The sequence below is a fragment of the Dermacentor andersoni genome, chromosome 5 (genome assembly GCF_023375885.2).
Source record: "Dermacentor andersoni chromosome 5, qqDerAnde1_hic_scaffold, whole genome shotgun sequence".
In the NCBI taxonomy this organism is placed as follows: Eukaryota; Metazoa; Arthropoda; class Arachnida; order Ixodida; family Ixodidae; genus Dermacentor; species Dermacentor andersoni.
In genome coordinates this window covers 139,158,796-139,182,875 of record NC_092818.1, presented here as the reverse complement: position 1 = coordinate 139,182,875, position 24,080 = coordinate 139,158,796, and the positions used below count along the sequence as shown (strand labels likewise).

The 24,080-nt window shown below is 40.2% G+C and overlaps 1 protein-coding gene and 1 long non-coding RNA gene across 4 annotated transcripts in view; both read right to left on the bottom strand.

The window, feature by feature from the left end:
• The window catches only part of LOC129385082 (uncharacterized), a 170,853-nt gene that overhangs the window by 53,222 nt on the left and 93,551 nt on the right, over positions 1-24,080 (bottom strand). The gene's annotated exons all lie outside the window — the stretch shown is intronic.
• On the bottom strand, positions 5,203-22,478 carry LOC126532102 (uncharacterized). 3 transcript variants are annotated; one of them, XM_055071050.2, is made up of 9 exons: positions 22,076-22,461; positions 20,440-20,567; positions 19,391-19,612; positions 15,980-16,064; positions 14,372-14,539; positions 12,563-12,787; positions 10,068-10,206; positions 7,874-7,950; positions 5,203-5,627 (listed from the first exon to the last, which is right to left on the bottom strand). In XM_055071050.2, exons 1-9 carry the CDS (start codon positions 22,214-22,216, stop codon positions 5,343-5,345), a joined length of 1,470 nt encoding a protein of 489 aa, XP_054927025.1. In that variant the 5' UTR covers positions 22,217-22,461; the 3' UTR covers positions 5,203-5,342. The 3 variants fall into 3 exon arrangements, with proteins under 3 accessions (XP_054927025.1, XP_072144509.1, XP_072144510.1); XM_072288409.1 differs by having other exon boundaries at positions 5,565-5,627; positions 7,801-7,950; positions 22,076-22,470; XM_072288408.1 differs by lacking the exons at positions 7,874-7,950; positions 10,068-10,206 and having other exon boundaries at positions 22,076-22,478.

Below are 24,080 nucleotides of genomic sequence, written 5' to 3'. Positions count from 1 at the left end.
AGTCTCAGAGATCAAGCGTCTCGATGCACTGCATGGCTTGCACGCGGTCTTAAGAGGAAGCTTTAGCTCGGGCCCAACTCGGACGCGGCCCATTCAAATACATGTAAAACGCAAAAGGCTTTTCTGAGATAACCCCTGGATCGATTTTAATGAAATCTGTTGCATTTGAGAGAGACATTTGAATTCTAGTGACTGTTGGAAGCGGAATATCGATTTAGGGCCTGAATTTTGCAAAAAGGATTTTCAAAAATTCTAAAGTTGGAAAAAAAATAGACACACGAAGATTATCAATCAATAGCTCTGCATCAGAAACCGATATCGCGGCTCTGTAAACAGCATCCATTAGATCATTCAAAGCGGACAAATTGGATATCTCCAGTTATATCCTACGTGAATTTGTTAAGTTGTGTACAAGGGTTCTCCAAAAGCTTTATTTCCATATCATTGTGCTTTTTAGACTCTTATTTTTCTTATTCGTAAAATACCTTACAAGGCCCCTACATGGGGCATTGAGTAAGGGGGGCATAGAATCAAGTAAGCACATACAATCTAGTGACAATATGAAGGTAAAGAAAAAAAAAAACACCAACCAAGTGCACAGTCTAAAAATTAGGGAAACATATTAGCTACATACAGCTGTGTATGATTACAAACAAACGTACTACAGCGCAAGAAGATAGTAGAAAAAATAAAACCAAACAATGAGTATGATAGCAATGGTTAACAAGGGTTAAGCGAGTTGAGTGAGTGCCTGACTTTTTCACGGTGAGTTTCCGTGAGGGAACGTGGAGGCTGTTCGGGGAGGCTGTTCCAGAGACGAATGGCACGTGGAAGTGCAGGCGAGTTAAATGCTTCTGTTTTACCATAGATGCGCGTGAAACTATGATGATTGTGTAATCTGTACGACGTGCGCGATGACGTTTCTAGGTGTAGGAAGCGTTTGTTAGTGTGGTGGGCGTACTTATGAAATAACGAAAAAAAGGGCTATGTCGCGACGATTTCTTGGCAGCTGAAGTGAAAGGTGAAGCTTTATTTCAGATACGCTAGAACGGTAGTTAGAACTCCTGGAAATGAAACGTGCGGCTCTATTTTGGATTGATTCCAGCATGTTAATTAAGTAATTTTGGTGGGGAGACCATACCGGAGCGGCGAACGCAAGTCGAGGGCGAACAGATGTTTGAAATGCCAGTCTGCGGATAAGTGTAAGTGAGTTTCAAAGGTTACGTCGCAGGTAACCCAGTGATAGAGAAGCACTGGCACAGATGGTGGTAATGTGAGTAGTCCAGGAGAGGTTTGTTGAAAGATTTACGCCAAGATATTTTAATGACAAGATCCGAGATAATGGTACATGTTTAATACAGTAGGAATAGCCCAAGTTAGTGCGTTTGCGGCTGAAAGACATTACTTTACATTTTGATGAAATTATAAAAAAAGTCATTAGCCAGGTATCACACCAATCAGTAATCTGATTAAGATCATTTTGTAGGATCAGGTGGTCATCAGAGCTGTTAACAGAAGGATAGATAATGCAGTCGTCACAGAAAATGCGCATGCATGATGATAAGCTATTGGATATGTCAGTAATGCATATCAGAAAAAGTAAGGGACCAGGAACGCTTCCTTGTGGCACACCGGATGGAACATCTGAAAGGGGCGAGGAGAAGCTGTTAGCGAAAGTAAACTGCTGCCGGTTTGAAAGAGAATTTCGAAGCCAGAATAGAGTAAGTGAATCAAGTTTTAATGATAATAACCTCAAAAACAGGCGACTATGGGCTACGCGGTGAAAAGCTTTAGAAAAATGTAGAAAGATGCTGTCAGCTTGAAGGCTTGAGTCCATGTTAAAATGTAAATCTGTTGTAAATTCAAGCAGTTGCGTTTCGCACGACTAAACTCTCCTGAAATCATGTTTATTATGAAAAAAATAGTTGTTCGATTCTAGATGATAGTAAACATGAGATGCAATAATATGTTCCATAATTTACAGCATATGCACGTCAGTGATAGCGGTCGGTAGTTCTCAGCCAAGTTTTTGTCAACGTCTTTGAAGATGGGTGTGACCTTGGCTGTTTTTCCAATCTTGGGGTATCTGACCTTAATTAATTAATTAGTAATTTAGAGTTAATATTTTCAATACCTGCTGAAGACGAAACTTTCGAATTATTATTCAGCTGAACAATACCATCAATAGTAATGTCTATAGGTTCCATGCACTGGCAATCTAGGTCTGCAACAATGGGCAAATTAGTGATACTTTCTTTCGTGAATACAGATCAGAAGAAATTATTAATAACTCGAGCTCACTCACTGTTGCGAATAGGAATATTGTTTTCATTGTGTAACGAGATGTCATTAGTATTGCGCTCAGGAGGTAAAATTTGCCAGAACTTTCTAGGATCAGATTTGAGTAGTGAAGGAAGGTCTCGGGAAAAATATTTATTTTTGGCTACACTGAGAGCGGAGCCGTAGGAATTTAAACAGTAAAGATACCTTTCCCAAGCTGACGTGGTGCCGGTTTGTTTTGCGGTTCTATATGAACGTTTCTTTTTGTTTCTGAGTAGGTGAATGGACTTAGTGAACCACGGTTTGTTTTTGTCTTCAGTTATTCTGATTAAAGGAAAGTTCTGCTCAACCAATGCACATAACTTATCTCTGAAAATGACCCATTTATCATGAACAGACCTGGTGTGGAACGAAGGTAGAAACTGATGTCCAAAGAATGAGTCTAGCTCATTGTTGATTACTTCATAATTGCCCTTGTTGCAGTCACGAATTGTCTTTCTTGAGACACCTGTAAATGGTAACGGGATACTGATGGATACATTGACTAATCTGTGGCCGCTGAAACCATCCGAGCGTGTTACTTGTTCTATAGACTCCGGGGGATTAGTTAGTATAAGATCTAAGACGTTAGAGCCACGGGTAGGTTCTTTAATGATCTGGAACAGATTATACTCTAATGTTAGACTAATGAATTCTGGTGAAAAAATTCTTACGTAACATATAAATTTTGTCTGCTTTAGATGTACTATCAGATGCAATCGACAGAATTGTGATATCATTTTTCATTCCTGAGTTACAGAGTTGTAAACTAGATAGTTTCGTTTTCTGAATGTTTTCGATTTCTGCCAATTATTAATAGAACATTGACGCTCTAAATAAAAACTTGGAAACGAGCAGTCCCTAGATTTTAAGTTTTTCTTTTAAATGCAACAAACCTCGTAAAACTTGGTGCAGTGGTTGCCGAGAAAAACAAATTCTCCTTTTACATGTATTTAGATAGCAGCGCCCGAACTAAAGCTTCCTCTTAAGGGTGTTTCATTCCGCCTGCTGAGGCAAACGTCCGTGGCCTGATGTTTATAGTATCGGGTTTGTATGCTTGAGGTCATTTTGCTCAAATACGGCTGCCGAACAATTTTATATATATATATATATATATATATATATATATATATATATATATATCTTGACAATCTCCGGCACTTCAGGGCTATGGCTAAAGTTCACCTGGTGTGACCGCGATCAAATGTTTAACTCGTCGTAATGCGATAAAAGGTTTGTTTTCTCACAGTGGAAAGAATTCGATAGAGAAGCCGAACGCCATCGAGTGTCCTCTATTGGAAAGCAGCTACGGTTGTCAACAAAATCTTCTTCCAAGAAACGGGAGATCACAAACTCATGTCCCCACACATCACATCACACCAACTGGCACAAGAACTCGCATTCCGCGTCTGCGGTCCGCCCCATCGCTTCGACCCAGCCTGGAGAGACCTAGACAACAAAGACCCGCTCGTGCCATACCACGAAATCGCTTCAAATCATAGGTTAGGACGAAGAATTTTTCCTCCTCCTCACCCAAAGCTCAAAAAAGCACAGGCCGTCACTTACAGACAGTAGCACACTAGAACATACATCACACCAACGACACTAAGCATGATCAATCCAGCCCTTTCTACTGAATGCCCACACTGCGGCCACGAATACAACTTCGAACAGATGCCCTGGCTGTGCCCTGTCAGCGCGGGCACGGACTTTCCTGACCAGTCCTCCTGGGACTCAGCGCTCAGAAGCACAAAGCTCATCGCTCAGCTCAAGGCTGTTCAGACGGCCCGGTACGTCGCCGAAGGACATTTGTCTACCGGCCCCGACCTGGGTGGAGCCGCCGGATTGATTTAATTCTTTCTCCTCAGGACCTAAATAAAGTTCACGCTCACTCACTCTTTTTGCCCCATACCAGACACTTGGACAGGCACGGTTCGCTCGAGTGATACTGCCTTTAAGTGTTTTCGTTCATTCTTCCTCTTTCTTTTTTTTTTTTGTTGAAGGCATTGGCTGAAGAAACCGGCCTGTTACCTACACTCTAAAAACTAAGGGAGTGCCGGGCACTCTCTTTGAGGGAGTACTCGCTTGTCCCATATTTCACTCTCTTTTCGAGAGTAAAACACCTCCCTCTCAGACAGAGTGCAGCAACTCTCCCGGACAGTGTATTAGTACTCCTCCTAAACAGAGTGATGGAACTCCTGTTAAACAGAGCCCTGGTGCTCCCCCAAAGAGAGTAGCAGTACTCTTATCGAAAAGACTATTAGTACTCCCCCGAAGGGGGTAGCAGAACTCCATGCAGGGTATCAGTACTCCACCAAGAAGAATACTAGTACTCCACCAAAGAGAGTCTGGGTACTCCTCCAGAGTAGTAGCACTCCATCAAAAAGGGTACCGGTACTCTTCCCAGGCAGGGTTTTATTATTCCTCTGAGAGTACTTGTATTCCCCCAAACAGAGTGGTGTTACTCCTCCTAACAGAGTTCTGTTAGTCCTCCTAACAGAGTGCTGTTACTCCTCCTAACAGAGTGGTGTCACTCCTCCTAACAGAGTGCTGTTACTCCTCCCAGAATGCCAGTATCTTGTCGCAGCAGTGCACACATTGATTACATTAAAGAGCCCCACTATTTGCATAACCGGCCTAGTTTAACCTTTACAAATGAGTTCCAAGCACACTTGCTTTGCTGGGGTACTTCGCACTACAGTGGTCGAATCGCTACATAAAATAATTTTTTAAAAGGGCAAAATTTTTACTGAGGGCCAAAATTACATTCATGGTGCTAGAAGAGATACGAGATTAAGTAAGATTTTGACACATTTCAACTTTATCTAATAAGTTTCCCTTGAACATTTAAACAAATCAAACACAAGTGATACCAAACAACTGTTTGACTAAAGTAACATAATATTTATTTCCACAAATATTTCTTTTATTGCGGAACACAGGAACAAAAATAAATAAATAAATATTTCTGTCATAAGTTTCTCACTCACTGACAATGTGAACCATTCTGAGCCATACGGCACTTAACTAGCTTCCCGCATGACTGACGTTGCTACCTGCACGATACTAGGTGCAACAGCAGTGGGTTCAAGGCCCATCAGGGCCTCCAACAGAAGACAAGTTCGCCTTCCCTTTGGCGTGTACTGGACATTAAAAGCCCAGAACACTGCCAAAAGCAAGGCAAACCCATCTACCACGTCCACAGCTGTGAGCTGCAATGTCTCAAATGAAACAAGAAGAGCTGAGGACGTCGCCGGGTGCTCTGCAGAGTGTAAAATCTTCGGGTACATGTGGCTTTCCCCAGGCACCTGGGCATAAAAGGTGAGAACAGAGGCCAAGATTAAAAGGACAACAATAATTATGTCAAACAACCTGGAAGACGGCTCCAATCGCACCATTAGTCATGCATTTCATTTTATTGAAGAGGCCCAAAACAAAGCGGTACAGAAACCCACCTCCCACAAAGTGCATGCAATGACGCAAAAGATGCTTTGCATTGAAGTACCTCTGCAATGCTTTCATCACAGCAGCCATTTCTTGACTTCCTTTATTCAGAATAGTATTTTCCTGCTTGATTTTCAAAATGCTTTCATGAAAGATAGACAGTTCATAAAAAGTGAACAAACCGCCACCTCATGGGTAACTGACGACAATAATAGTCTCATCCTACTTTAAATATAGTTGAAAATTAATTTCCTGAAAGCGACACCTTCGTCATGTCACTTCCTGGCCCGTCCACACGCTTCTTTAAAACTCTTGAAAATATTTTTCAAAAGTTGTCTGCTAGCTAAGAGCAGTTAAGCAGAATTATGGTCACTAAGGTCAATTATTACTTAAGCCTTTCTGCCTATGTTCCACATAAACACACTTCTCTGAGAGAAACCATAGCAAGCAGATGCTTTCAAGGCTCACAACAGCAAATTGCAGCTTCTGGCTGGCCCTCTGGACACATGACTCAAATTGCAGTCACTGATTTTTGTTATTAGCCTGAGAAACCATTGTCCAAAAATTAACATGCTCTGTTGCTAGCTATTAATGCTCCTCAAAATCCAACAGTGCAAGCAAATGGGATGCAAAAGAACTAGCTAGTGCATGAGTTTATCTTTTAAGACAGGAATTTTTAAACATTGCCTCTGGCACATGGCACAATTTTAATCCTTGAACTGGATTGATCCAAGAGGTCAGATATATTTGTGCAATAAATCGAAATAAATATGTGACAAATTTACAAAATATCAGCAATTAAGTATTTAACAAATTACTTTGCAGCATATGAATTGCAATTTACAAATTGCAGCCAGTGTGTTTGCAAGGCATATCCACTTGGAACAAATACTAAGGATGGCACCAGTTTTAAGAGGTCTGCTGTCAAACTTGCAGTAAAATTGCAGTAAAATTGTTGTTCCACTATTTTTTCCCCAATATTCTGTTTTAAGTATTGAAACATAAAAACAAAAGGCTTTCAATGTATTTTGTCACACACTTTGGCAATAGTTTCTTGAAACTGCTGTAATCCTCAGAATTCCTTAGAAGTGGATATTATTGGTGAACTTGCTGGCTATAATTTGTAAAGTGCAATATGTGCAGTAATCTAATTAGTAAAAAACCTAATTGGTCTTTTTTTATTTAGTTGATTATGTTTTTCAATCTTTTCTCAAGTAATGTAAGCCCCTTCGAGTAATCCAGCTCAATGTCTATAATTGTCCTATCTGGCACAGGCAATTTTTTAATAAGGACACCACAAAATCTAAAAAACACGCCAGGTATTTACTGCTGAATGCAGTAAATACAATGTGCGACAGTGCAATAAATATTACAATAACAGCATAAAACATCAGAGGAAGCCCCGCAAACAAGTAAAATTAAATATTCAAATAGTTATTCTGTTGTGAAGCTAGAAAAAACGCAACATTAAGCTATGCGTTACAAAAATGCGGCAAGGATGTAATCCTGCTATACATTTTTTGTTGACCATATTATAGAGGATGGGTCAAAATTTCATGAAACATCCTGTTTGGCCACAAGATTTTGCAGTGAAATTATTAAAACTAGTTTGTCTAAAATTTCTACTAAGGGCATGTGCATTAGCAGAAAGCAACTTCAATTATTTCAATGCAACATGTGTTCTAAAATCATTATTTAAGGATTTCAACATGATGCAAATGTCAGGCGTGCAACACACTGGAGCTGTTATAGCTTTAATGTCCTCTTTAAGACAGCTGCCATTTAAAATATGTACTGAAAAGAAAATAAACTACCTTAGAATGCTTTTGTGAATGTAGGTATTGCTTTCTACATTAGTTGGCTCAAATACCATGTAAAAGCATGTTGTAAAAAGCAGTTTTGTTTCTGGCCAAGGTAAAGATAGTACTTTCAAAATAAAAGTTCAAAAAATAATGACATGTAAGGATAGTGACTTCATGGAAATGTGCTTTGTAGAAATAGATCTAGTCAGAACAATGAATGCTGGAGAATACCTACGAGCATATTAAGTTAGACGTGAATGAAGAAATAGTTGAAGTGAGGCTAGACGTCTACAAAAATGTGTGCCTACCAGCTGTGCAATAATGGCACTGGGGTCTTCCTTGGCCAAACGAGGCAGGGACATCAGCACAGATACAGTATAGTAATCTGAAAAAAAAAAAAAAAAGAGGGAACATAAAGGCAAGGAAACAAAGCTACAGAAGGCGGGTAAAATTCGTCAAACGAAATGTAATTTTATGGTACAAAGGTATCCGGCATTCAAGACTTGTTTAATTGAGTTCAGCAACTGTTAGGACTGCTCGAATATCACTGGCTTCACCATGCAAATATCTGTGGCCAATTAATGCTGGAGGCATGGTAACAAAGAAGCTCAAGTCCACGGCTGACATTTAATGAGCACTTTAAAGTAGGAAAGTATGAACACCTTGTCAACTTGTTTTTTTTTTATTACCACAGCCACTTACCACACAACACAGAGGCCAATTGCAATGAAATTTCACTTTCCCTTTGGAATGACTAGTAGTATGCACAAACAAAGCACTATGTGGTCTGGGTAGTTAAGATATATGATGCAAATTCACTGTGCAGAAACAAAGACGACAAGAATGTAAATGATAACAAGTGCTGCCCTTGTTAATTTATAATTTTCCTGTACTTGTCTTGTTTCCGCACTATGAATTTGCATCAATGCATCTGGGCTAGTAGTTCTCATTAAGCAAAGCTTCTTTGCCTACTTTCCCAGGTTTGGCATAGCTGCCTGGCTGTTGGGTCGGTTGCTATATCGGCAGGTATATTTGTGGATACAAATACAAAGGTTGTATGAAAGTGCCTGCAAATGGCTTATGTAATGCTTGCATGGTGAAAAAGTATGCTGTTTTATCCAACAAGAAACTCGATTCCTACATAAAGCCTGAACATATAATGTCAGCCCACATGTATCCAAAAGAACACCTATCTGTCACGGGAACAGTGAATTATTTGTAACGAATTCTTTAATTTGCATTATTTTCCTTGATTTAGTCAATCTGTATATGCCCATTCTTGGCCAATCCTCCACAATGGGCTCATCCCACTGCAATTCCTACATAAAACTCGCCAAACCACTCTTCATTAGTTACCGAAGCTTCACTTCACATAGATTCCAACATGTGCACTGAATCTGCATAATTTATTTTTTAATGACAAACTGAATAGTCCATAGATAACAGACACTTGGTAGTTGATAGAGACAAGATAGATGCTGGAACATCATTTCGAACATTTTCATGCACTGTCATACCCAAGTGCCTTGCTGGTTCTCAACATTTCAGGGTTTGGATCCTTTCTGGCAAATGGTAATAGCAGCGTATATTTTTTTAAACTTTTGGTATTAGAAATGTACATTTTTCTGAACTTGTCCTTACATTTCAAAGAAAATTTTTTCACAGATGCTGCTCTATGTGTAGATATCTTTTCTTATGCACTCCACAATTTTATTGCCACTGGCCTTTAATGGCTTCAAAAATGAAGCTTCTGGGGGTCCTACAATGCTTATATGAGTTAACATTTTCCAAATCATTGACTATCAATAACAGAAGCATAGTTCTGTCCACTTTGTTCAAATACAGGTAAAAAATTATATTCTGGGGTTTTATGTGGCATAACTACGTTACAATTATTAGGCATGCTGCAGTGGGTTGGGGGACTCGATTAATTTTGACCATATTTAACATGCACACAAATACAAACATGTAAACGTTTTCACATTTCACCCCTATCAAAATGTAGCTGCTGTGACTGTGTTCAAATGCAGGAAACCTGATGTGTTGTTCCTTACTACATCATCATCGAATTATATGCAAACTAAAACTGTTTGAATTCCACCCACCTTCATTGCCTTCCTGAACTTTACTGCACATATCTAAAATGAAGCCCCTGTTCTGTAGAAAATACAGCTGGAGAAAAACAACTACCATATTTAAGTAATTTCATGATCTGGGTTGCATGTGGCATGAACACTTGGCAGTGTTAAAAAGGCTACAAGTGCTGGTAAACACTACTACTGTTGAATCCGTGATTATGTCTAGCATTACACAAGAGTTCTTAGAAGTAGCAGAGCAAAACTGCAAGACTGAAGACTTGCTTATTACATGCAACACTTTTCCAACAGGTCTGTCAGTACATTAACTGCAGGGTAACACATAGCATAGAATGAAAAGGTGAGAGTGGCTGTGAACTTGTTTGCGTTTCAGCCACTCAACAACAAGGTTATGTGTACAACTTACAAGCGTCGTCCGGGTCTTCTCCCAGTGGGCGTTTTTTCTTGGGTGCCAGTGCCAAGATTCTCTGACCATATTTCTCCACAAACGCATTTATTCTTTCTTTTGCATTCACACCTGTCAGCCGATGGAACTCGTTCAGCAGCTGCAAAAGTTTTAAAAATATGAACAGCTGCAACACCAGATATACTTAGGACTACAACCATGAATGAACTACACTGCTGCAATTTCTTTTTCAATTTTTTCATAATTACATTGCGCAGCTTCTTGACAGGTATAGAAAGAGTGACAACAGTATTAGCTCAAGAAAATTAATTTAATCTGGAAGATATTACAGAAAATCAAGGATGGCCCTTTCTTTAAAATTTATTTAAGGTAATACTAATTTACTACCCAGACTCGAGTGCTTCCAGTAGATTTTTCGTGGCAACAAGAGAAAAATTTATGTCATATTTGAGTAATTTTCATGGCAACAGACTGAGAAATTTAGAAAAGTGCTCTTTGTAGATGAAAAAAATATAGCACTTAGGCTGATATTGTGCAATGTTGCATTCTTGCAATTCTTTTTCGCTGTCATAGCGATGATACGTGGTAATTGGTTAGAATCAATGCCATTGATTTGCTGTTTATCACTAAATATTTTAGAGCAGTAGCCACCACACATCTTTGAAAGCTAACTAAAATGCAGATATGGCAAAATCTGCAGAATGCTTTTTTAACTGACTGTGTGCTTCTATATTATTTTTATGAAGATACATTTTCTTTTCTGACCAAGATTGCCTTCGTTGTCCTTGGTTACCAAAATATAATTTTTTCGTCTAAATTAAGAACCAGACATGCCCAACCAAACTTATGTTGATGCATGCTCCAGTGGATGCATACAAACTTAGACTTGTTTTCCAACTTCCTTCACCAACCTCTAAAGTTTCAGCCCTCTCAGAGAATAGGCAGAAATTACATCTTCCTTTCCAGGATAGGTTAGGTGCTGTTCATTACTTGCAACTGTGTCGAGCCTTTATCTATAATCTTTTTGAAGATTTTCCACAAGCAGTCGGAGAAGCCTCCATATTGGCCCAGATGAATAGTGACTCGATCAGGAACTCCCACCTATCACTAGGCTGCATCACATAAGCTACAATCAATTTTAAAGCTTAGCCCTAAGCTCTATGCAAGTACCCTTCAGCACTAACAAGACACCTGAAGTATAGACTGCTTATGTTTCACCCATTACTATAATACATCAATCCATAGTCTTCACATTAAAAGCTCTTGCTACATACATCATCATCATCATCAGCCTGGTTATGCCCACTATAGGGCAAAGGCCTCTCCCATACTTCTCCAACAACTCCGGTCATGTACTAATCTAGAAGCGTACGGTGAGGGGCTAGTTGGTATGACATTATGAGAACAAAGAGAAAAATGTACTAATTGTGGCCATGTTGTCCCTGCAAACTCTTTAATCTCATCCGCCCACCTAACTTTCTGCCGTCCCCTGCTACGCTTCCCTTCCCTTGGAATCCAGTCCGTAACCCTTAATGACCATCGGTTATCTTCCCTCCTCATTACGTCCTGCCCATGCCCATTTCTTTTTCTTGATTACAACTAAGATGTCATTAACTCGCATTTGTTCCCTCACCCAATCTGCTCTTTTCTTATCCCTTAACGTTACACCCATCATTCTTCTTTCCATAGCTCGCTGCGTTGTCCTCAATTTAAGCAGAACTCTTTTCGTAAGCCTCCAGGTTTCTGCCCCATAGGTGAGTACTGGTAAGACACAGCTATTATACACTTTTCTCTAGAGGGACAATGGCAACCTGCTGTTCATGATCTGAGAATGCCTGCCAAACACACCCCAACTCATTCTTATTCTTCTGATTACTTCCGTCTCATGATCCGGATCTGCCGTCACTACCTGCCCTAAGTAAATGTATTCCCTTACCACTTCCAGTGCCTCGCTACCTTTTGTAAATTGCTGTTCTCTACAGAGATTGTTAAACACTACTTTAGTTTTCTGCAGATTAATCTTTAGGCCCACTCTTCTGCTTTGCCTCTCCAGGTCAGTGAGCATGCATTGCGATTGGTCCCCTGAGTTACTAAGCAAGGCAATGTCATCAGCGAATCGCAAGTTACTAAGGTATTCTCCATTAACTTTTATCCCCAATTCTTCCCAATCCAGGTCTCTGAATACCTCCTGTAAACACGCTGTGAATAGCATTGGAGAGATCGTATCTCCCTGCCTGACGCCTTTCTTAATAGGCATTTTGTTGCTTTCTTTATGGAGGACTACGGTGGCTGTGGAGCCGCTATAGATATCTTTAAGTATTTTTGGGTATTGCTACATACACTGAACAACAAATATATTGTCTTCCTATCTAGCATTGGTATTTTACCTTCCTAATGACCACAGCAGTAGCACACTGATGGGAGACCAATAACAATGAAGAACTAGGGCCATTCCACAATGACAGCTTTAGAAGGTATGGTAAATGCTTAATCACCTCTCTTTCAAGACTCAATGCTGGGTATATCTGGAGCAAATCTGTGACGGCTGGCTTTTCCACTTCTATGAAAGTCCTACGCTTGCGAAAAGTCTTATGCATAGACTCTCGGATCTTGTCTGCATTCCCACCGGCCACGCGCATCTCCTTCTTCATTATGTCAATATGTGCTTCAGTGCTCTTCTCGTCTTCCCCTTCATTGAAAGCACCGTTCCAGAAAGAAGACTGCAAAGTCAGAAGTAGGTAATAGCACTTGAAGAATCATTCATGTCAAAGTAAGCCAAGTCCTATGCTGCAAAGTAGCAGCAATGTTGTTTTCATAACATCAGTCATTAGCAAATATCATGATATGCAAAACTGCTGGAAATGGCAGCCTAACTTTTTATACGTTAAAATTATGAGCTACAGAAATTGGCATGCTTTTTATATGTGTACTGTATAGCAGCATATATGAATGTTTTCTCTAGCTACTTCGACATTAAATGAAATTAAACTTCAAATCCCTCCAATAAACAATGCCTCTAATTACGAAAAAGACTGACAGTATGGTTCTAGAGAAACTGCAGTCCCTCCGCAACTGAAATACACAGTAGCAAAATCATTCCTTCAGAGGCCCATAAGGTGGAAGGTTCATGAAAGGGAAAATTTTCATCCACCCAGCTGTGGCCCAGCTGTGGCAGATGGCTGGGTGGAAGAGTTTTTGTTTTTTGTGAAATTGGCAATAGTGAACAAAAATATGACATAGTGGTTTTATGTAAAAAGTTATTTACCCAAGTTTCTAAGCTATCAGTTGTTTTTTTCAGAACATGAGGATGTGGACTGCTACTGAAAGGGGGTCAGTAATGGCAAACATATTTAGTCCCAGTGCAACATAGCTCCACTACACCTTGTTCATTTTGTGTTGCTCACTGTTGCCTACATTTATGAATGTGTGCAAGTGCATTTTTGAGTGTTTTACATCTGTCTTCTTTCTTTCATTTCTTATCATATATTAAACGTGCAGTAGCATGTCAAGCCTTCCACTCAGCTAACCTCTCCAGTTATCATTGAAGCTTCTCTCACCAGCACATGGATATTTCCATACATAATGGTTGACCTATATTGGTTTACCTGCGATACATTCTGGACTGAAAGTCATGTACAATGGGCAGGCTACGTGGTGCAAATGAAATAGGACTATTGTTCGAGGCTAGTATACTGGCTTAAACCAGTGCTAACGTTTTAGGCAGCTTAGCTCAGAAGATACAAAATGCATAATACAGTAAACTTTTTTTAAATTTGACCCTAACAAGATGAAATGGGTTGAATTATCTGGCAAGTTGAACTAAATAGGAGGCAGAAGAAAAATCAAAATACACAGCTAATTTCTTTGGCAGTATTTGCCTTAATTACTGGCGCCTGCTCAACTTGGCTGTGAACACTACGTATTTGGTTTTAATAGCATAATATAACACATACTTCTTCTTTAAGCTCAGTACGTGATAATAGCGACATACTGTATACATGTAATGGTACATTATACATTGTGATTTAACTTAAAGACAGCACCAAACTTCTCTGTGGCGACGTGAAATGGGGGAAAGAATAATAAATCGCAGTCCACAGTAAAGGTTTAGCACATGTTGTTTTATCCTGATGCTGACCTTTGTCTCTTTTTCATCACAACCTACAGTGCTCATGCCACTTGCATGATAGGCATGCACTGTCAAATGCTAGATGACACTGAGTGTCTGCACAAAGTCAAGGAACAAAAATTATGCCAACAGTCTTACAAGATTAACATACAGCAACAAACTTAAATATTGTTACCTTTCTTACATGGACCTTGGCCGTTTTAGTATTGCTGTCTTCCTCGCACGTGCTTGAAGCTTTGCGCCTTTTCACTTTTTCCCGCAGCTCATCCACTTCTTTAATGCCTGCAGGCAATTTCTTGCGAGTGTTTTTTCCCTTGTACCTTAATGCTGTCTGCCATGACATCTGCAGCAATCGCAGTAAGCAACTTGTCAATGCATATCATTATCATCACTGAAAAGCATTCCTGTTATTTGTGATATTCAGTAATAGTGCAAGTGATTTTAGGCCAACAAACTTGACACATCGATGGACAGCAATTGCTCGCAAGTGTTGATGCTTGAGCGGGTTGCTAACGGTTCATTTTAATAGTGTTAAGAAGGAACATGCAGATAGTATGAGTGCGACCCATCTTACTTCTTTAGTATGTTTGTACTGCCAATACCACTGATTTGATTGCTAGCCAGCTTAAATTACTCCTGGTCAGGGCATGCCTATGCCAAAAATCTTCAATTCATTCATTAATTCAAATCTGGTAGCATTGTTGTAACAATAAAATCAACATATACGATAGTAGGATTCGAGAAGAATGACCTTTGCACATCAAATCAAATATATGTTTCTTTTTTTTTTTAAGAAAGTGAAATATAAAGTTATTGAGTTTGTCCGATATAAATAGTGAGACTTATTTACATTATTCCATACATGCATGTAATGCTGTTTGCAACTGGAACTACGATTAACCTAGGAGCCTGTAAATAAAAAATGAATGCTTTTGGTTATCTGGAGCACCATGACAATGAAACAAGGGAACAACGCATCGCCGGATGCATGTGAAGTGTTGTCTTCATTGAAAATGTGATACAGCAGTATTGCACATTGATTTAAAGTAATTCAAATATGATAAGATCAGTTAACAAGTAAATTTCTTAAAGTCAAAACAAATTCATATGTAGCCTGTACATCATGGAATGACTGGAATTTATTGAGAACTTATCTGCTCTCGTCCATGTGCTTAGGAACTGGTGCTTTTGCCCTAGAACCACAGTTCCCTTGTGGCAACATTATTCGGAACAGTCCTCACTTGCACCAACCTCTCTCACTCAAGACTAACAGTAATTGCCTGTGCTCAAACAAACAAATATTGAATAGCTTTAAATAGTGGATACTAGAACTGAATGCAAATTTAATACAGATAACTATTACTTGTATTCAGAAAGTTGAGCATTTGTGCACCTTTAATTATTAGTACTTGATTCCTGATGCCCACAAGAAAAACAAATTATCTCTAGCACTACTGAAGAGGTTTTGAGAATCTTGCACATTGTTGTTTAAACACCCAATATACTATAAACCTCCCTTTTCTATAAAATCTACAACATACTACAGAGAACAATGTTTAGTTTACGCAAGGCAACTAGTTGCTACCTTATATAGTAGACTGCACTCTTTCTGCTTTTCTGTATGCCATCGACTTTTTATGCACAAAGTGTGTACTAAAACACCAATTCATCTTCCTAGCAATAAGGCTTTATGGTAGTTTCATCATTTATATCCTTCTTAAGCACATCTGTTCATTTAAGGCTATTTACGAGCAAATATCATAGACAAAGAATCAATACGAACATGTCCATCACCAAAGCCATCTCTTAGCTGAGGATAGCGCTGAACAAGCTCCCTCGCAGCTGTATCATACAGACGGCCAGGGTACCTGAAAATCGGTAAAATACCGTAAATTAAATTTTGTGGTTTCACATGCCAAAATGACGATATGATTACTAGGCACACCGTACTGGAGGACTCCAAATTAATTTTGACCAACTGGGGATCTCTAGCGTTTGGCTCCTTTAGAGAAGAATGCATTCCACGTTTACTGATAAATTAGCTAGACCCTAGCTAACAGTGTCAAAATTTACGATGTTATGGCAAGCTGGTGCGCGAACTTCAAGGCAACGTCACCACCTATTTTTTCTTTGTGCACATTTTTTGGTGCAGAAACTCTTCTTGGAGCAAGAGTGGCATTTTCGGCATTGTAGAATGAAATTTTGTCAATAAATACAGATAAAATCTTTTTTCTCTTTAGTGTCTCTCTAAATGAATAATGCAGTGCTTGCCAGCTTTAGGCATTCATCCCAGTGCTGTGATGCTTCACATGAACAAGCACAACAAAAGTGTTGAAACAGCCACACTAATTAACCACGTGTTCAATACTAGAAGTACTTAAAATGCCTGTAGTGGCTTGCTTGTGAGCAACCAAAGAAAAGGACCATCCAGTGGTAAAGATTGGCACAGGTGACATTGTATCATCGTGCACATAGGATTGTAACAGACGTTTGTATATCATTACAATCATTACACTTTCCAAATAGTTCGTTTCGCTGTAGTAGCTTGAAATTCACTGCAAGACAAGAGAGCATTGCTGCTTTACATCGGTGTAGGCTGTTAAGTTGTTGTCGATTTCAGGAAAGGCTTCTTTCTTGGAATCTGTCTCATCCTGCTGCATGCAAAAAGCTCTTTTTTTACCACAACCAGACCCAGCCGCTTCCTTGTGTTTTTTAAATGTTGCGCCATGCCCACTGTTGCTGGTAGTTTCAGCAGCCAAAATTGTTCTTCGTTTACTGCCTCCATGGTGCTGCCACCGCGTAGCTCAGTAACAGCGAAATGAGATGATATAGTCAGCTTGTTATGTGGTATGCAGACCTCAGCAAATGTTTCGGCACAGCGGCATGAGCATTTGCAGTTTTGAGTTTTTATAGTCATTACATCGCCAGATGACAATAGGTTCCTACTGCTTTGCACCACCTTTCAAAATCAAAACTATAACAGGGAAAAACATGAAAAGTTTTGGTATCAGTATATAATATACTACTGATATTATGCATTTTAAAATATAAAAAAATTCACTGCAACTCAGCCTAGTTGGAATTGATTCTAGAAACCTTGCACTAAACAAACGGTAACAGAGAAAGAAGACACAAGGATGAGCACTTTCCTTCTGTCTTCTTTCTGTGTCGTTTGTTTAGCACACAGTTTCAATAGGAAAAAAGAAACTTGAAATATATGCCGGATTTCCTGGTAGTCTCAAACTAAGCTGTTAGCTCTGCTTGCCTGTCGCAAGTCATACTGGGTGTGGTAGTAGATGAAAAGCCGCTATAAATGCTAGCCAAGTATAGCATATGCTAACTACTACTTGAACCCAGTTTTAACAGTGTAACTATGATATGGGCCAAATGTTCTGTACAAAGTGGCAGCTCCAGAGCCGAAATTCTTGATTACTGGGTATGGGGCTATCGTTGCAAATATCACAACTTGTTTTGAAAAGTGCAGTCTGCTAAACATAAAGCAATTCTTTGTCCTCTGGTCAATGTAGTCTTTAAGGCATCTGAAAGCTACAACAAATATCAGAAATAAATGTGCTATTAATGACAGCGACTGCCTGACTATAAATGGGATCTGCAAACAATGTTCAGATGAGCAACTACACCTTAAACATCCTTAAAGAGCACCGACACAAACATTTGTCTCCCTTTCCTTCCTTATTCGACAACCGCGGACTCTATAATAACTGCATGAGGCTTCAACTCCACGAATATGCAACCAATCATGAAATATGGCATCACAAGAAGTCAAAAGTTGAGAAAGCAACCAAATTTCTTGGCGTAAGGTTCGCTTGCAAAGGCTTTTCCGTATGGCAAAAAAAATGGGGGCTGTGGTGTGGAGGTGGGGAGTACATGGTGTCACTGATGCTTAGGTTGGCATAGTAGATGAAGCCACATCGTGATTATCTTGCCAAAAGTATAACATAGGAGGAAAGCTTAAAGAGGACAAAGGTCACTGCCTTGTGACAGATTCAACAGTGATAAACCGAGCTAATTATCTCATGTTGAATGTAGAGAAGAACAAAGCAAAAGAGGAGAGGATGGTTTATGCAGCATGCATCCAGCTTTCAGCGACATGGGCATTCTTAGACTAAGCTGAACTAGGACTACTGGTTGGCTACTACTGCACTATTGGGCGAGGCTGACTAGCATGTGCACCAGTGGTCTGTGATACCGTGTGACCACTACCTCTGATTTTTGTGGCATGAAGAGCTACCCCTGCAAACTAACCCTACACCAAGAAGCCACGCTACATCTGGTGTGCGTTTTGAACTAGCCACACTTAAAGAGGGTATACGTTCAAAGAATTCTGGCATGACACTGTAATTACAGTGAGCAGCTATCTAATAATAAAACATAGTAATGCAAAATCTGTCAGTACTCAAGTGTTTTATCACACATCAGTTCCTCCTGAAAAAGTCGCCACTCCTTTTGAAAGCTGCACAGTCAATAACTACACAATGGCTTCATACTAAATTTTCTGCAGGGGACGTATTCTGCGACAATCCACTTCAATGATACTATCACCTTGGCCATCAGGTGCACACTGATTGGTTGGTTGAGCACTACATAATTCGATTTTGCTCAATCAGCCAATCAGCATATGCCTGATGCCCAAGGCGATAGTATCGCTGAAGTGGATTGTTGTAGAATGTGTTCCGAAGTCTCCTTGCCATTTTTATCACTTACAAAAACAAGGAGGAGCCGCGGGCTGTTGATACCACTTATATAGACAAAATATGTAAAGTGAATTCTAGAACACTAGCGAAATCACTAAACAGGAGGCTTCCTTTTGTTTTATTTCTATTTGCAGCACTCCAGTGTGACAGTCTGCATACATCAGGCAAGCATGTGACAGTTTATTAAGTAGCTGTGCTGTTGCATCGAAATCAACATGACATGGTGATTGTTTGCAATGCATTTGTTGAAATTTCAGCAAGCGCTGTCTGACGAGTAGGATAACGCTCACATGCTTGGCTCAGTGAATGCCTGTATACTCGTTCATATTTATTTCCTGAATCATGGTATGAACACGTTTACCTGAACAGAACCTAACTTCAACAATTCACATCTCTGAGAAGCAGACTGCAAGGAAAGTATGAGTAGGTCAAACTAGGCGTGCAAATAAATGAAACTCTAGATGAAGTAAAAGACTTACAATGTGTACTGAGAGAGTTCAAACCATAACCAATCAACTATTCTTCGTCGGAGATTCTCTGGGACCTCTGTCTGTCTGCAGCAGCACAGACGAGCATCTATATCAATGGGTGTCTTTGGAAAGGAAAACTGCAGCCTTCCTTTTGCACTGTTGCATTGTGAGCTGGAGATCACAGTGGTCACCTCATTGCATGAGATGGCATCACTACTGAGCGAGGAATTCCTAAAGTGAGCGCAACACAAAAGAAAAGCATTAAGTCCAATTATTACATGCCTGTCACACAGCATTACTCAATACACATAATACAACAGCAATGCTGTAGCACCCTCGTATTTGTGTAGTCAATCAGCAGTTCAGCAGCAGCCAAAATGGACAGTTCACTAGGTGGAAACTAACAGAAAATCCACCCCTGATTATGGAACAATAGATGTCACATGTATAAACCATTTAGACATTCAACAGATATATCAAGTAAGGACTTGTAACTGGACAATGCCCAACGACAATCAAGCCTGCGTGACACTGCACTCCCTGTGGGAGCACACGAAGTTGGGATCAACCATTATTTGTGATCTTCCCCTTTTACTCCTATTCACCCCACTTCGCATGTGGGCCTTCAAGCCAGTCCTTTCAATGTAAATATTTATCACTCATCTGCAGTAAACTGAAGTGCATAACATGCCCATTTGCAAAGGTGTTCAAACATCAGTGGGTGCAACACCCATTAGCAGGCATCGTTTGGCAAAGGTAACAAAGCAATGATAATAGCAGTATTTTCTTTTTCTGGTGTAAGTAATGCACAGCCAATGTTAGCATGCTTCATTTTTTATGTTATAGAACACATTGTGCACTCAGCTAGTTGTGAACATGGCGAAAAAGGTATGTACAAAGGACACATGCATTAATGAGAAAGCAATGAAAGACAACATGCATTCCCTAATTTGTGTAGTAGATATCAAAATGTGGAGATTTTTAAGTTACTCAAATGCTAAGCAAATAAAGCACTAGTTGACTGAATCATAGGATGAAAATCATGCATGCTGACTTACAGGCTTACGGCTTCCTCTGATGATCCGTCAGCAATTATGCATACATCAAGAACCCTAATGATGCAGTTGTCTTCTAGTGTGGTGTTCTCATCCACATTTACAAATGTGTTGAAAGTTTTGTGATGCACCTGAAATGCCGCAAAAGGAACTTAACATTCCTACACCACAGCCTAAATTATGCTGCAACTGAAAACCACATGCGAATATGGGTACATATATACCAGTTGCTGCGCAGAAGCAATCTATGAAGAGCATCTTGAATTTCAGGCATTCTCACATACACTTGCAACTGCAGCTCATAAAGGCTTTTTATTATCTTATGCTGTACGAATTTTGTCAAAATTTTCTTGATTCGATAATATTCATTTGTGACCACTTAATTGTGGTCCACAGCCTAGCTGGCAATGTGAGCCAGGCGGTACAGAATATGTAGAAGTACTGTTACAAAAACTGGACCCTCCACTCTGTAGACGAAGCGTGTTATGCTAAAATAAGTGTGACAGTAGTACAGCTAGAACACAACATGCGTGCAAGCGTGCTTCAGTTTTAACACACTAGTTTCTGCGAGCAGAAAAGGTCTAGAAGTTAATGACCACAAACCCCTTCACAATTGAAGTACAAGCATGGGTATGCCAGGAAAATTGCAGTAACGATATGCGTTTAAAGGTAACTGAAACAGGACTGTGACAAAACATTTGCAGTTGGCTAGTAGCTACATATAAATTACGCATACACAGACGCTTTTGCGTGCGAGTCCCAGTAAAAAAAAAAAAAAAATGAGTCCAGTTGGATTTTTCAATGGGACCCAACTTGGTCCAAATGCACATAGGAGGCCCAAGTTCCAATTGGGCATCATGAGAAATACAGTTGGTTCCAACTGGACATCACTGAAGCTTGGTATGCCAGCTGGTCCCAATTCAAAGTGACTATATGAATAATCTTGTGAAACAACACATATAGTTGATAACAATTAACGATAGCGCAATTACAATCCAAGTTTTCAAGTAAAAGATTTGTGTTTTGCGATAAATGGAGAAAACCGTCATATATCTGCCAAGTTACAAATCTTTCTTGAAATTCTACCATTTTCCCATAAACCACTGGCAACACTTGGTCAACCAAATTTTGCTTAAGTATATAGCACCTGACATGTGCCTCTCAGTGAATTGGTGAATGGTGGGTATGTCAATGAAGTGAATTGCCGTAGTTTTCATGCATGAGTACACTTCTTGACAGGAGTTTAGAACCGAGGTTGAACAGCGCGAATAAAACAAGGACACGAAAAACTTTATGCCACAGATAACCACCACAAATTGTGTTCAATATATTGGACTTGTTTAATTTTTCTAATGGGCGTCTCAAAACAAAATTGGAAATATTCAATTCGTTCCAATTGGACATTTCCAACTGGTCTAATTAATTTTTTTTACTGGGGTATGACGCTTTAGAAAAAAGAAAAGAACTATACGAGTAAAATTTCCCTGGACAGTCTTAATTCATTCAATATCGCATCGCAACAAAAAAATCCTACACTTCATCTGCTTTATACGACAGCATGTACGGACATCGGTGAAAGTACGCGAAAAAAAGCATGTATTAGCCGAAACACGTCTGCCCGTGTGATAAAGAAACTTACCTGCAGGATAGCGTCGTGTTCAACAAACTGCAGCGATGAGTGTGCTGCCATTGCATCCTTTAGGTCTTCCAGTTTGTGGTCGCCAGACACGGTGAGCACGTAGCTCGACGGCCCACGATTAATTAGGCACGTTATGTCCATTGCACCAAAATTAAGCGGGAACTCGGCAACCGCGACAGTTCAAGCCGGCGCGTCAAGTTGGCGGGAGAAACTGAACCTACAGAGCCCAAAACCTAAAACGCCGCGGGCCATGCCGCGGATCGCTCTCTCGCTGAACAATTTGTAACAAAATATGCTTAATTCACAAATATTTAGCGCAGTGTAAACCACAAACGAGAGGTTTCCTATATGTTTGAATTTCATTTAATACATCCACTGCCTTATACTCGACAGCAGCTCATCGTGCGGGCTTGCCACCTCAAAGGGTGAAGCCCCGCGAAGTACAAGTAAGTAGCAGAAGAGTAACACAAATAAATAGCCTCTTTATTGAAAAGGGTGGCTCTTTGGCCTACGTTGGGCAGGTGGGTGGAGGTGAAAAATTATGTATGGAAATTGGTGGTAACGAAGGGTCGGTCAGTCAGCTGTTTATTCATTTATAACCCGTAGCCCAGAAACCGAAACCGAAATCGCTCGATATAATAATGCTATTATTAAATTATTTAACGGGTATATAGGAATCCCGCAGTGTGTATCGTGCTTCCTGAATCATTACGCAACGCTTGAATCGAAGAACGCATGAACGAAAATTTTCATGTCTCCACCCCTTTAAGCGGAGGCACCTGCTTACATAGGCTTCAAAGCCGTCCTTGTGATTCAATCCATTACAACTCATTCGCTCTTTTCTGACAATTTGCTGTGCGGCACAATGTCTAGCCGTCCGCCGCTGCTTCATCGTTGTTCAAAGTGTGCTTTTTTTTCTAGCAAGTACCTACTTCTTTTGACTCATATCCGTGATGCGCACAGCTGGGAACCCAACTTTCGCATAGCGTGCGGAATTTACGGGTGCCCGAAAAGGTACAGCCTTGTTGACTCTCTAAGAAAGCACGTGTACCGCTGTCACAGAAGCTACGTCGATGTCAGTGGTGCGCAGCACGACTCGCGCAGTGCCGACTGTCCGCACGGAAACGTTGTCAGTGACACTACCGCAGTGCAGCTTCCCAAGGTTTCGGATGATGCCCATGACCGCAATGTTTCTGATATATTGCATGACATGTCATCGACGGACGTAGAATGTACGAACGCGGGTACACTTGACACATTTGAGAGTCCGCCTCAACAAAGCGCAGAAGCGTCGGCTTCAGAATTTGTTGCAAACATGCAAAAGAAGGTGTGCTTATTCTTTTTTAAGCTAACCGAAGACCACAAAATCACGCATTCGGCAGCAGAAGACGTTTTTAGCGACTTCGAAGGTCTGTTGCAAGAAACGCTTCAAGGGTTTTTTAGCATGGTGCGAAACCATGCTCCACTGAGTTCTGCTTTGAACGAGAAGCTAGAGCGCGTTCTAAACTCCGTCTCTGAAATATTTTCGCTCTCACGATCCAGATTCTCCCGTGAAGTGTTTGCTAGGCAGCACTTGCCATACACAGCGCCACAAGAGCACAAGTTCAGTCCACAAAGCCCAGAGACGTTCCAGTATGTGCCCATACCAGCAGTGCTTAAGAATGTGCTTGAAGTCCCACATATTACTGACATGGTTTTCAGCCCTACACCTGCTCAGCAAGGCCACCTGCCAAATGCAACAATCTTGACAGACTTCAGGGATGGAACCATTTACAAGAACTTGATGAATATTATTGGGCCATCAGAGATCAACACAATCTTCTTGCTTTTGTATGCCGACGAAGTTGAAATATGCAATCCACTTGGTGCAAAGAGAGGCACACACAAGCTTTTTCTTGTTTATTTTTCTATTTTAAACATCCATGCTGCTCATCGCTCTCAACTCAAAGCCATCCACCTTGCACTTGTTGCACGACACGAACATGTAACCAGGCACGGGCATCAG

Bases quoted from the DNA above. Each gene is read 5' to 3' on its own strand.
- LOC126532102 (XM_055071050.2), bottom strand. From the start codon at position 22,216: ATGGACATAACGTGCCTAATTAATCGTGGGCCGTCGAGCTACGTGCTC. The intron at 19,613-20,439 runs GTAAGTCAGCAT...CGCTCACTTTAG, and splicing joins TCAGAGGAAGCCGTAAGCCT to GAATTCCTCGCTCAGTAGTG. The intron at 7,951-10,067 runs GTAAGTTGTACA...TTTTTTTTTCAG, and splicing joins AGAAGACCCGGACGACGCTT to ATTACTATACTGTATCTGTG.